The sequence below is a fragment of the Oratosquilla oratoria genome, chromosome 17, assembly GCF_046742065.1.
Source record: "Oratosquilla oratoria isolate Oo_2021 chromosome 17, ASM4674206v1, whole genome shotgun sequence".
NCBI classification, from domain to species: domain Eukaryota; kingdom Metazoa; phylum Arthropoda; class Malacostraca; order Stomatopoda; family Squillidae; genus Oratosquilla; species Oratosquilla oratoria.
The window spans coordinates 10,462,125-10,476,307 of NC_134793.1; the positions used below are offsets into that span (position 1 = coordinate 10,462,125).

At 44.4% G+C, this 14,183-nt stretch overlaps 1 protein-coding gene across 3 annotated transcripts in view; it reads right to left on the reverse strand.

The window, feature by feature from the left end:
• The window catches only part of LOC143034396 (uncharacterized), a 308,834-nt gene that overhangs the window by 44,634 nt on the left and 250,017 nt on the right, over positions 1-14,183 (reverse strand). For all 3 annotated transcript variants that reach the window (XM_076200383.1, XM_076200382.1, XM_076200384.1), the window contains 3 exons: positions 9,940-10,125; positions 4,625-4,787; positions 2,349-2,523 (listed from right to left, as the gene is read on the reverse strand). In XM_076200383.1, coding sequence (XP_076056498.1) covers positions 2,349-2,523; positions 4,625-4,787; positions 9,940-10,125 — 524 coding nt within the window. The remainder of the gene's footprint in view (positions 1-2,348; positions 2,524-4,624; positions 4,788-9,939; positions 10,126-14,183) is intronic.

Below are 14,183 nucleotides of genomic sequence, written 5' to 3' on the forward strand. Positions count from 1 at the left end.
CACTAGAACTGTTAAGGCACTGTCCAGGGTTTGTGGACTTAGTGTACACTTCTGTGTCAAAAGAATATTCAGTTTGTTTCACTAGGAGGTCGAGGAAGGGCAAAGCTCCGTCAAGACTATATTCCATAGTGTAGTTCAGAGGTCTCTTGTAGTAAGTGTCGGAGTTTTTCCACTTCATTATTGTTCTTGGTCTTTATGAAAGTGTCATCAACGTATCTACAGTAAATGTATGTTTTTTTCAGAATACTTCTTCTATGCAGTCCATGAAGAAGTTTGTCATTAATATTCCACGGGGTGATCCCATTGCCACTCCATCAATTTGACAGTACTTGTTTCCGCGGAGGCGAATGAATGGGACCTCTTTTGTGCAGCACTAAGAAGGTCCCGTATACACACACACACACACACACACACACACACACACACACACACACACACACACACACACACACACACACACACACACACACACACACAAATATATATATATATATATACACACACACACATAATCAGCCTTCAATCCGGAAAGTCGTCTACAAATAGATTGGACGTGTGAGCCAGTTTCCCTCAAGCGACGACATGACGCAATTTGGCGGGAAAAGAAAGAAAGGGGGAGAAAAAACCGTTACACCCAAGACCTAATTAGATCAATGTTTGGCTTCGTCCCCAAGTGAGAAGGACCTTTTTACTAAGGCCATGGCATTCGCTTTCAGACCTTTGTCCAAGGTCAAATTTATTGTCGATCGTGCTTGCATGGGTCCTTTTTATTTTGTAAGGGAAATACTAAGAAATTTAAGAATGTCTTATTTGGACATATACGTACGTTTATGTATACCTAACCTCTCTCTCTCTCTCTCGCTATCTCTCTTTCTCACTCCGCCCCCTCTGTCTTCTCTCTCGCGCTCTCTCTCTCTCCTTTATGTGTTATGTTACATGTTCACGTACACACATACATGCGCACATATGTATGCACACATATATATATAATGTAGGGACATAGAGAACCACACGTAGAGGGTCTCTTTCTCTGTCTCTCTCTCTCTCTCTCTCTCTCTCTCTCTCTCTCTCTCTCTCTCTCTCTCTCTCTCTCTCTCTCTCTCTCTCTCTCTCTCTCTCTCTCTCTCTCTCTTTCTCTCTTTCTCTCCCACACATACAATCAGGCAAACAAACATCTAAAATGTCCCCTTCCCAACTACTCGCACAAACACTCTCTTCAGAGAGAGAGAGAGAGAGAGAGAAACAATCTTTACTTGTTCCCTTTTGTCTGTTTGTTTGTGTTTTACTCCTTAGTCATTCAGTGACATAAAAAACAGTATTTGTTACAAGTAAAGTAGAAAAATATGTATAAATTATGTATAGAAATGATCAATACTCAAGAACGCAAGTGTATGGAGCTCATTTAGTACATCATTCGCTCCTGTAACCGGGAAAATTTTAAAACTCGTTACTAACGTTGTGATTAGATTTGTTTGGTTAACTAACTGGAATAGCCAATTTAGTAGATTACTGTATAGAATGAAGTTATGTTATTGCAACAACGATGATGGGAATTTTAGTTATTTTAGTGGAGTTGATGTTATTGTCGTTGTTCAATACATCACTGGGAAGAGGTGCCTAAAGGGGTTATTACATCGGGATATTTTTCCACCCACATCCTACCTCCAACTTCCATTTGAATAACTATAATATGACTTCGCTAACATTCGTATGGGTGTACAATCCCCTAGTTCATCATCCAGCCTTGCTATATATGACGGAAAGATGATTTGATATTTGGAGATTTGAAAAATAAGATATTGTAACTGAAGTCATTTTTACTCGAACCGACTTTCAACTGTTAGCTGGTGTGTTGAGAACCCCCCCCCCCCCCCGCCCCCGGTCTCAGTGTCTAAGTCCCACCTGATTGAAATAATCTGGAGTAAGTTTCTTTGGTATCTGTCGCCAGGCGATTATATTCACGTGGATGAACGCATTCGTCTCTTCTGTATCGATGGGCTCTCCACGTATGGTTCTCTCGCCCTACTCCTTGAAGTAAGGCCCTGTTCACACTAGCAGTTTCAACCGCTGCAGTTTCAACCGCGGTTGTTCAATTACAGTGCAAGTCCATGGAGGCGTTCCCACACACCCGCGCAATTTTTCTTTGACTATGCGGTACCGCCGCGGCTTCCACGCGGAACAAATCGCTAGTGTGAACAGGGCTAGTACCTACTCATTCTCTCCTCTTCGAAGTACTCCCCCTCGACGTACTTCCTCGTCTCCCCCTCGACTTGAACACCTACTTATCTTCTTCCTCTACTCCTCGAAATTCTCCCCTACCTCCCCCTCGAAATACAGTAAGTACATACTCAGCCAGGGCGGCCCAGAGGGCGAGTGCCGTTCTGAGGAGGACCTCATTGCCATGGAGGAAGATCAAGTCCCAGACGCGCATGACCGTCTCCCGCGGGAGGCAGTTGGAAAACAGCGTCAGGAACCACTGCATCGTGAAGACGTTGGTCAGGGGTGGCTCGTAGTTCATCGTACCTGAAAGAGGCGCAGAAGGAGGAACAAAGTGTTAGAGGTCGCAGGTTCTGAACGCAGGGTTAGTCGTCTGGACACTTAAGGCTCTGTTCACACTAGTGATTTGAACCGCGGCGGTTCAGTTACAGTGTAAGTTAGTGGAGGCGTTCACAAACAACTGCGCTGTTTTTCCTTAACTATGCCGTACCTCCGCGGTTTGAACCGTTGCGGTTTAATTACAGTATAAGTCAATTGGAGCGTTCACACACAATCGCGCAGTTTTTCCTTGAGTATGCAGTACGGCCTCGGTTTCCGCGCGGATCGAAACGCTAGTGTAAACAGGGTCTAAGGGTTTCATTTAGCTGAATGAAATCACATGGCAACAGCGACGATTGAAGAATGCATGCACGTCGGCTCACTGTTGTTTTCCTACTGACCCATGTATCAACTATTAGTTCACTGCTGGACATAGCCCTTTCCCAAACACTTTCACGAGTCGCTCGACCGCACCAGCAAATTCCTGCAAATTTCTCTTTCTCATCTCTCCACCTCCTGTCTGGTCATCCTCTTCCACGCTTCCCATCTCGAGGCGTCCAGTCAGTAATGCACGTGCTCTATCACACACACACGACTTAAGACCGGGAAAGGAAAAAGGCTTGACACAGATTGACCCCAGGAATCCCTCATTGGCTCTCTTTCTCCCCAGGTGGTGATGCCTCTCAACGGAGAGCAAATTCCCACAGCTTAGGAGAAGTGGGGAGGGCTGGGACTGGCGGAGGGTGTGGGTGAGGGAGAGAGGGGAGCGTATGGGAAAGGACTGTGATTCTCAACCTGGGGTCCATGACAAGAATTTAGGGGGCTATGAACTGCTGTTACAAATTATACATTCTTTATTATTATTATTATTATTATTATTTTTTTTTTGCGTGGTGGGTTTATGAAAAAGGAGGGAATGGAGTGAAATGGTTGTGAACCTTTGGCATAGACAGATGTTCGCGCGCGCGAACACACGCGCGCTTACTTGTTCACCCTAAAATGCGTCCAGTAGGGCCCAAAAATAATTCAATCGCATAAAATAACCATCTTTATGGTTGGAATCTATGTCGAAGTTAATATATAGTGCATATTGATATTTTTAGCAAGTTGCATGGACTTTGGGCCATTAACAATGAAGTCATCTGCACGTGAATGATTAAATTTGTAGCGTCTAGCGATCTGCAAGCATCTTTGTTTCGATCCCCTGACATAAGCTCAAAGACAAAAACTCACAAGATATAATCTCTCTCTCTCTCTCTCTCTCACACACACACACACACACACACACACACACACACACACACACACACACACCAGCCCAGGTATAGAAATATAATGAGAAATAGAGATATTAATGACATTTTGGATGAATTAATAGAGCTCAAAAGTGAGTATAGAATAGAGAGGGAATCTCTATAGGGTCACCCATATCGAACAGGTTTTGTAAGAAAGATGAGACAAAGAGCAGCTCAAACTCACTACCGCAGGACCCACTACTAACTGGCACGTCCCTGATGGCGAACAGAGAAATTCCTCATAGATATATGGGGTACCGTCATAACAACGGTGTGGACCATTGGGTACCCTATAGATATATAGGGCTCCACCGAATATAATGAATAAGCTGACACCAGAGAAATGTCTCACCAGAAACCAGTTGGCAAGGAGTTGAGATTACTGCCAAAATTTCATCATAGCAACCACTAATTATACGACCAAAAGAAAACCGGGCGTTCCTGTTGGATCATCGTCTCCTAAAAGTCCAACCGCATTGCCTCGTGTGCTTACGGGCAGTGTGCCACCGAATGTGAGTAAGCACTGGACATTAAATTGCATGAGAATATTAAGATCTATACTTACAACTTAATAACTCTATCGGGAGACCACAGACTGGAAAGTTTAATGGAAGAACTAGACAACATCAAGTGGGACGGATAGGACTAAGCGAAGTTCGAAAAGCGGAAGAAAAGCTGATACTATATGCATATGCACATGCACACACATAGACATATGGTCATGCACTATTTACAAAAGCGGTTGGTATGACGTGTTTACTAAAGAGAAACAGACGGACGGACAGAGAGCTTACCGGGGTCCCCGGACTCGTGCTGTAGCATGTCCAGGTGCCGCGACAGGGCTGGAAGGCGCTGGCGAAGAAGTTCCCGGAAGACGGCCATGTCCACGCTCAGCCCCCGGAGGCTGTTGGCGAAGTAGGACTCCGGCAGGACGCCCTCGATCAGGTAAATCATCACCTGCAGAAGGTGTGGAGGAGGAGTTAGTGTCCGAGTAAGGTCTACACGCTGAAGCACTTGTTTCGTCTTCACCCGGAGGATGTCTGGCCAGATTCCCGGAAGGTTTGGGGTTGTACTTCTAAAACCTTTCGTCAGCCTTAGCGAACGCTTTCTATCATTGATTTATATTTATATATCTGGTTAAGGTAATTCATTTACTGGTTTAACTATAAAATCTGGTAGTTTTCATAAGTATAGCAAATGAAGTTAGCAAAATTCTACTTGGTAGAAAACTTTCGCCTCTTCCTCCCTTCGCCTACCTTTTTTTTTGTGAATCCCCGCCTACTAATCTTGTGAACCGCCACTCACTCTTGTAAAACCCATTTCACTTATGTGAAGCTCCGCCTTCTCTTGTGAAACCCCACCCACCCATTCTTGTAAATCCCCACCTACTATTGTGAAACTCCGCCCATCCCTGTGAAGCTCCGCCTACTCTTGTGAAACCCCGCCCATTGTTGTGAAGCCCCTCCCATTCTTGTAAATCCCCACTCACTATTGTGAAACTCCGCCTCCCTTATATGAAACCCTGCCCACTCTTGTAAAAGTCCTGGAGCTGCAGCGTCTACGTCGTGGGACCACCCCCCAACCCCAAGAGTTGGGAAGTACCACAATCCTTTTTCCCAACATGCAACATTACGTTTTTTCTGCACCAAGGGGTGATTTTCCGGCGATCACCCCTCTTCTTCTACTTTTAGCTGGAGATGTAGAGAGCAATCCTGGGCCCACCACAAAATACACATGCCCAACATGCTCTAAACCCATTACTTCGAGCAGACAGACAAAGGGCTCAGTTCAGTGCAATATGTGCAAAAACTGGGCCCACCTCACTTGTACAACACTTACTGAGACAAACCAATACACAAACACTTGGACATGTTCTACCTGCCCTCCAGTAACTCCACTCCCACCTCCCCAACCACAGCCAGCACCCTCACCCACTCACAATTTCCCTCTGCCCTTACCCCCGATTAGTACTCCCCTTCCTTTGTCCCCGATCTCTCCTTTCCCCCCCCTCTGACCCAGATCCTACACCTTCCCCACTACCACCCCAACCTCAACCCCAAACGGCAACATACAACACATACAAAACACACAACATCAACATATTACAACACAACATTGACGGTATTAACACGAAAAAACATGAACTTGAACACTTTCTTAAACAACACAACATACACATTGCGATTTTACAAGAAACAAAACTAAGACACTCACACAAAACACCATCATTTCATAATTACACCACCATCAGACAAGACCGGACTTGTATACATCACTATAACCACATCACCATTTCCACAAATCATGTGAGCGGTGTCACAATCATCACCCAGACATCCTGTCGTCAGACACGTCCGCCCTAACAAGCTGACCTTAGCACTTATCGCAGGAAAGCTGACCTAACAGTAATCGAGCACGGAAGCACACACACACACTGACGCACGAACACACACATAGATGCAGTTAATCACAACTCAGAATAACACACGATAACACAGTAGTAATCAACCCTTGCCCCCTGGATGTATTATACACAATAAAAAGGGATATAGGTAGTGATTGGGAACATGAAAGTTTATTTGTGAAGGACCAAAGATTTCTATTAAAAGTCTTACTAAAGTGACTGACAGCACCTCCCTATTTTGCTCACTAGACATTTCCGGTCAACAAAAAGGCCGTGCATGTCTCGAGAGAGTAGGTTCGGTGTGAGTTGTTCCAGAGATTAACTCAAAAGAACATTGTGTAAGGTGGTCTAGAGACAAAAGTGTATAACCAAGAAAAACGTGTGCCAGTGATGTGTTGTAAATAGTGACTATAGTGTATACGATGAAATCATGATAAACTCTAATTATAATAAAATAAGAAGAAAAGGAGTCGTTGAGAGTTTATCTTGCCCGCACTAAGTCCTGCCTATGTAACTCCCAAGCAAAGGAGGTTACAGACTGACGGCTATGGCGGTGGACTCATCACCCTGATCCACCACTACATCTGTTTTGTGGACACAAGTGCCACAACCAAAATTCTCCTCCCTACCACAGATAACACAACAGAAATCCAATCCATTCGAATCCGCACAGGCAACAAATCAACACTGACAATAGTTAACATGTATATTCCCCCCCAATCATCCCCCACAGTTCCAGACACCTTCAGGCCTCATTTTAGCCAACTAGCCTCAATCCCCAACCTGATCATGGGTGGAGACTTCAACGCCAAGTCGTCTGCCTGGTATGTCGACAACCCTGACACAGACAGAGGGCTTGATATACAGACTCAGTTTGACTCATTGACTATCATGAACAACACACATAATCATACACATATCCCACACCAAGCCCTCTACACTCCCTCCTCTCCTGATATCACCTTTTGCTCCCCCTGCCTAACCCCAACAACATCATGGAGAGTGGTCGGAACCCTTGGCTCTGACCACCTTCCAATCATCATCACCACCAAAACAAGATGCACCCCAGTTGGCCACAGACACACACCAATTACAAGAGAGCTAACTGGGAAGCTTTTACTGAAGAGACAGAACAACATTTTGAAACACTTAACAGTACACCAATCACAAACATAAACAATGCTGTGCACACTTTTAATACAATCATACAAAATGCAGACAAGAGATACATCCCTAGAGGCAACAGAAAATCACACAACCCCAACTTCACACCAGAAATCCAAAGCCTCATCAGACAACGTGACACACTTAAACACGGTACCCCCACACCTATCCCTCAAAACATAGCAGACCAAATACAAACACTAAACACTGTGATTGCCAATAAAATACATGAACAAAAAACACAAAATTGGCAAAACTTTATCAATACACTTGATCACAAAACAAACACCAGCAAATTGTACAAAACACTCAACAGCATTACACTATCCAACAGTAACACTACACGCTCTCACGCAGCAATAATCACAACAACAGATAATCTACCCTCAAACAGACAACAAGCAAACGCACTCATACGTCATTTTGCACAGACAAGCCATCTCACTTCTCACCCTGACGACCGACGCACCATTCGACGTAAGAAAGACTTTCCCACAGACTCAGACTATATACCCTTCATAGACAGTCAGACAAAATTCATAATACATAGTCTCAAGCACTCATCTGCCTGTGGCCCTGATAACATAAGCAACATCCACCTAAAACACATTGGACCACAAGGTATACACGCACTCACAAACATTGCAAACTACAGCTATTCACACAACACTATACCCGACATCTGGAAGCATGGTAAAATAATCACCATTCCAAAACCGAACAAAGACCCAACAATCCCAACATCGCACCGCCCAATCACACTTCTCTGCACCCCCTCTAAAGTCATTGAACGCCTAATACTTAAACTTGTCACACCACATATTCCCCTTGCTGACTCACAACACGGTTTTAGGCCACTACACTCCACAAACACTCTTCTGACAAACCTCACACAAAGAATTTTAGATGGCATCATTTCAGATAGGCCCCACCAAAGAACACTTCTTATAACATTAGACATTAGTAAAGCTTTTGATGCTATTCCCCGCCACAACCTAACAAATAAAATATATAACACAGACATGCACAATAACACCAAAAGATGGCTGGCCAATTATCTGGCAGGTAGGAATGCTTACGTGTCATATAATGGCCAATCATCGCACATCAGAAACATTAAGAACGGAGTACCACAGGGCTCGGTTCTATCCCCCACACTATTTAATCTATACATGCATGACTTACCCACGCCAGACACCTCAGAAATACAAATCTCTTCCTACGCAGACGACATAACAATCACATGCACACATCGTAACACAGACAAAGCTGCAGAAATAATCCAGCCACTCAACACATGGTTCATCACAAACAGACTCAAAATAGCTCCAACCAAATCTACAGCAACACTTCTCACCAACTGGACAAAAGAACACAAATACATACCTCATCTCTACATCAACAACACTCTAATACCACACACAAACACACCGAAAATTCTTGGTGTAACATACGATACATCCATGTCTTTCAAACAACACATCACAAACATAAAAAACAAATGCACACCCAGACTTAACGCACTTAAGTCAATCACTGGAACAACATTTGGACAAAACAAAGAAACTAATATAACAATATACAAACAATGCATACGCTCAGTGTTGAATTATGCGAGTCCTCCATGGGCTCCTAATCTCAGTGAGACACACCACAACACCCTTCAAATCATACAAAACAAAGCCCTAAAAACAATTACAGGCTGCACAAATACAACACCTACAGACCATTTACACCATGAAACAAAAGTCCTCAAAGTCAAGGACCACCTCGACATGAGAGGCACACAAACACTTGCCGCAGCCACCACAAACACATTACACCCGCTACACTACATAGCAGAACACCCACACACACCAAGAAACATTAAAACAACACCCAAAGACCTTTATCACGCACAGATACTCTCTTCTCTTCCTTCACAACCACCAAATACCAGCCTCTGGAAACATATCCATAATCATATCACTCACCGCTCCATTAACACACTGAGAGACAACTTACTACTGCATGCCAGACCCCCTGATATCCACCCTTCTGAACCCTCTCTCCCACGAAAGGACAGAGTCCACTTGGCCAGACTGCGGTGCGGTCACCACCCAGCACTTCTAAGCTACCAGAAGAGGCTGGATGACCGCGTTGTGAACAGCTGCCCAGGATGTAACACTTCACCCCATACCATACAACACATAATGGAAGACTGCATTATACACAATCATGCACGCAAACAACACAACATACGCTCTATAAAGGATTTGTGGGAAAACCCAGTTTCGGCTATGGCATTCCTTGGGGAGACGGGACTGCTCGGACAGACAGTCTAGGGAACGATAACAACAACAACTCTTGTAAAATCCCTCCCATCCTTTGTGAAGCCCCGCCCATCCTCTTACGAAACACCACCCACCCTCATGTGAAGCCCCTCCCACCCTTTCATGAAACCGTACTTACCCTCTTATGAAGCCCCACCCACTCTTGTGAAACTCCGCCCACCCTCTTGTGAAGCCCCACCCATCCTCTTATGAAGCCCCGCCCACTCACCTTCAGAGCCTGTTCCTCACGGCGCTCCATCACCTCGAGGATGATCGCCGCCAGCATGTTGAACCCCTGGCAGTAGCCCACATTTTTGTTCCATCGGGCGTAGGCGAGGAGGACCCTCTTTAACATGGCTTGGTTGGCCTCTGCGTCCTCGCCACAGAAAAGGCTACATCCTGTCCGGTGGAGGTCCTGGAGGACGATAAAGAGGAGGAGAGGAGATGGTTGGTTGCTCTGGGAGCGGAGTTGTGGTGGTGGATGAAGTAAATGGGGTGGAAATGATGGGATGAGGTGGTGGGGTGATGTTGGTGTGAGAGTGATTGTGATGTGAATTGTAGTGATGGTGAGGTAGTTGGTGGTGTGATGGTTAGTGGTGAAAGTGATTGTGGTGGGAATTGTTTGATGGTAGCTTGGCCAATAAAACATTTGGATTAGTTATTCTATTTCCAACATAAATTTTTCAATTAAATATATGTTCTTACACTAATTTAACCACACCGAAACACCAACGTAAATTAGTTCGGAAGCCCTAGAATCCTTTCTCCTCTGTCTGACCTACGATTAAATAGACTTACTGAGTTATTCATTTCTATACGTTCTTTTATTCTTTCTACTTCTTAACTGACTTTGTACATTCTCTTTTGTCACCAATATCTTTGTCATAATATGAACTATGATCTTTTATTTCTGATTAGTTTATCTGACCTTTGGTATACTTTAAACTTAATTCTATTCCAACATCTGATTTTAGCATTCTGAGTCTTCCGAAGTTGTTTTTCATCAATGACTTATCCCTTTAGTGAATGATAAGTATAACCTGTCATGAGTCCTGATATGACTTTTTCTTCACACATTAGTCATGTTCTGGGACCCATGTTCTGCGTGGCTAATATATTTTTCCTACACTAGTATACAATGCAATACAATACACTACAATGCAATACATTTATTGTAGTGGTGGTGGGGTAGCTGGTGGTGGTGATGGTAGGTGGTGAAAATGATTGTGGTGGAAATGGTAGGTGGTGAAAATGACTGTGGTGGAAATGGTAGGATGGTTACATTGGTAGGTGTTGATGGGGGTGGGGTAGTTGAAGACGGAAATTATTGTGGTGGAAATGGTAGGATTGGTGGTAGTGCTGGGTGGGGTAGTTGATGGTATAAACCAGCGATGCGATTCTTAACCTGGGGGGTAATTTGGGGTTTCTTTGGGGGTCAAAAATGATACGGGAGAATAATATATTTTCATGTTTAATTAGACATTTGGGTTTTTGCCAGTTTGGTGAGTGCAGCACTGGTCACAAGTGTGGTGGCCTGCTACAGTAAACATCAACCACAAACAGTGTTTTATCTTGCCTTTTCACAAGGTTTACCGTTTCAAAAGTTATTATAGTGGTTACTGTAATACCCTGAAGAGTATCAGATGGTCATAGGGTGAAAAACGTTAAGAACCACTGAAAGGATTTCTCCCCATATTCAATGTTTCTGCATGAAGGGACGGAGAGGGGGTGGGTGGGTTGCCGATTAAATGAAGTGGCCTTGCTGTGGATGTACTGTGTCTTGCTACATTGCTTCTGAGGCAGGAGGAGCCAAGATGGGAGGGAGAGAGGGGTGGTGAATGGGAGTGGAGTGGGTGGGGATGAGATGTGTGGGAGTTGATATATGCCTTTTGACTTTGGCTACCTCCCTTGTTTGGGGGAAAAGAGCCCTTGGTATATCTCTATATGATTTCATTGAATTGGATGGAGGGGGGGGGAGTTGATAGGAAACGATTTTTACTTTTAATTTTGCCGCCTTCAGACACACCACTGATTGGATATTGCCGTAAGGGGGTATCACACTGGATTTCTAAGGGCTTCGCCAGCACCGACACTTGAGAATTCGTTTGAATGAAAACGACTTCGGTTACAACATTCCATTTTTCAAATCACCAAATTCAAATCATCTTCCCGTCGTGTATAGCAAAGCTAAATGATGAAGAGATTGTAAACCCATACAAATGTTAGACATACTCGTAATGTTGAAATGTTCCCAGAGAAGTCTAGATTTCTGCAAGCGAAGTCATGTTCTAGTTATTCAAACGGAAGCTGGAGGTAGGGTGTAGGAGGAAAAACAGACCAGTGATAACCCCTTTACTGGTCCGCCCTTGCTGCAGGCCCCACTTCATAAGGCGAACCATTCCCCCATACCCCCCCCTAACCGCCTCTTTTGACTAACCCCCCCGTCCCCGATTCCTTCCTTCTCCCCCTTCCCCAACCACCACCACCACCACCACCACCACCAAATTTCATCTTCTGTAGATCAATTTTCCTGACTCAGCTGACGGAGAACCGTTAAAAATGTTTCGGTTTGTGGCGACGACGACGATGACGTCACGACGACGTTGTGGGATACTGCCTCTGGCAGGGCAGAACTAGTCAACCCCTATTGGACGGAATTCGCTTCAAGGATCAAACCTTTTTTGGAAGTCAATCCACACCACATGCCAATTTGGGGGAGGGACAAGATAAGGAGGAGGAGGAAGAACAGGAAGAGGAGGTGGGCGGGGGCAAGAAGCTGGAGGAGGACGAGAAGGGAGAGGAACAGGAGTAGGAGCAAGAATAGGATCAGGAGGAGAGGTAGGAGGAATAAGGCGAGGAGGAGGTAGAGGAGGCGGGCAAGGAGGAGAAGGAGGAGGACGTAGAGGTAGAGAAGCAGAGGGAGGATTAGGAGGGATAGGAATAGGAGGAGGAAGAGGGCGAGGCCAGGGAGGAGTGAGAGAGAGAGAAGGAGGTATCGGAGGAAGAGGAAGTGGATGAGTACAAAGAAGTAACAGAGAGCTGCCGATCCAAGACCATGGTGTATCTCTCTCTCTCTCTCTTTCTCTCTCTCTCTCTCTTACACACACACACACACACACACACACACACACACACACACACACACACACACACACACACACACACACACACACACACACACACACACACAGAAGAAGACTACGGATCGCTACAAGAAGACCTAGACAAAATATGGGAATGGAGTCAGAGGTGTGAATTGAACTTTAACATTAAGAAATGTATAATGGAAATTGGAAAGAGCAAAAATAGAATATCGGGTCATAAAACTAGTACCAAGGAAGTCAAAAAAGTCGACTCAGAAAGGGACCTGGGAGGGATTATCTCAAGTGACTTGACACCTGATAAACATGTCAATAAATTAGTTGGAGAGACTTTTAGCTTATGAAAGTGGCCTTCGACTACATGGATGAAGAAATGGTAAAGAAAATAGTGGTTGCACTGATAAGACCTAAATTTGAGTATGCTGCGACAGTATGGGCACCTATTACAAAAAAAAAAACAAAAAAACAAGGAAATTAGAAAAAATTCAAAGAGCAGCGACAAAAATGGCATCTACATTCTCAAATTTGACATACGAACAAAGATTGGATAAATTACATCTATCAACACTGGAACAGAGAAGAGAAAGAGGTGATTTGCTAACCATTTACAGAATTATGAAAGTGATGGAAGTTCTTGATAGAGACGACTTATTAAAATGGGACAGAAGAGAAACAAGAGGACACGAGAAGAAACTAAAGAAGGACAGTTACAGAAGAGACCTGAAAAAGAATAGCTTCCCACATAGAGTGATTGATGTCTGGAACAAACTAAACGGGGAAACAGTTAGTGCCAAAACTATACAAGATTTTAAGAACAAACTGGATGCGGAGAGATACGAAAACGGGTCACTTCGAGAAAAACTAGGTAAATACACACGATGTCTGTTTTGGGAGGCACCCACCATCTCTTTGTGTGTGGCGGTGCAAATTTACTTTAGCAGTTGAACATATGGCCACTGGAAGAATGAGCATTTACAGTCCAAATCAAATCAGCCGAAGTCTAAGCAATAAAAGAGAGAAAGAGAGAGAGGGAGAGGGAGAGGTTGGTGGGAAGGGTACCACAAGTCTGACTATAAAATACTTCCAGCCGATTCACACAATAGATAAGACCGACTACCGTTTCCCACGGTCATCGAAAATTCCTCAAAGTTACATTTGACTAGCTATCTCTCAGTCTGTCTGGTGTCTGGAGTCTAATCCCAATGTCCAGCCCCGCCCTACAAAACCTCCAGCCCCGCCCTACAAAACCTCCAGCCCCGCCCCTCCCGGCCAACACGTTTCTGACAAAGCATAACGTATTCCTATGAGGAAGTCGACCTTTTGCGGGCTTGAGATCAAAGCAGGATCCTTCCTGAAGAGGAAGAAGAAGAAG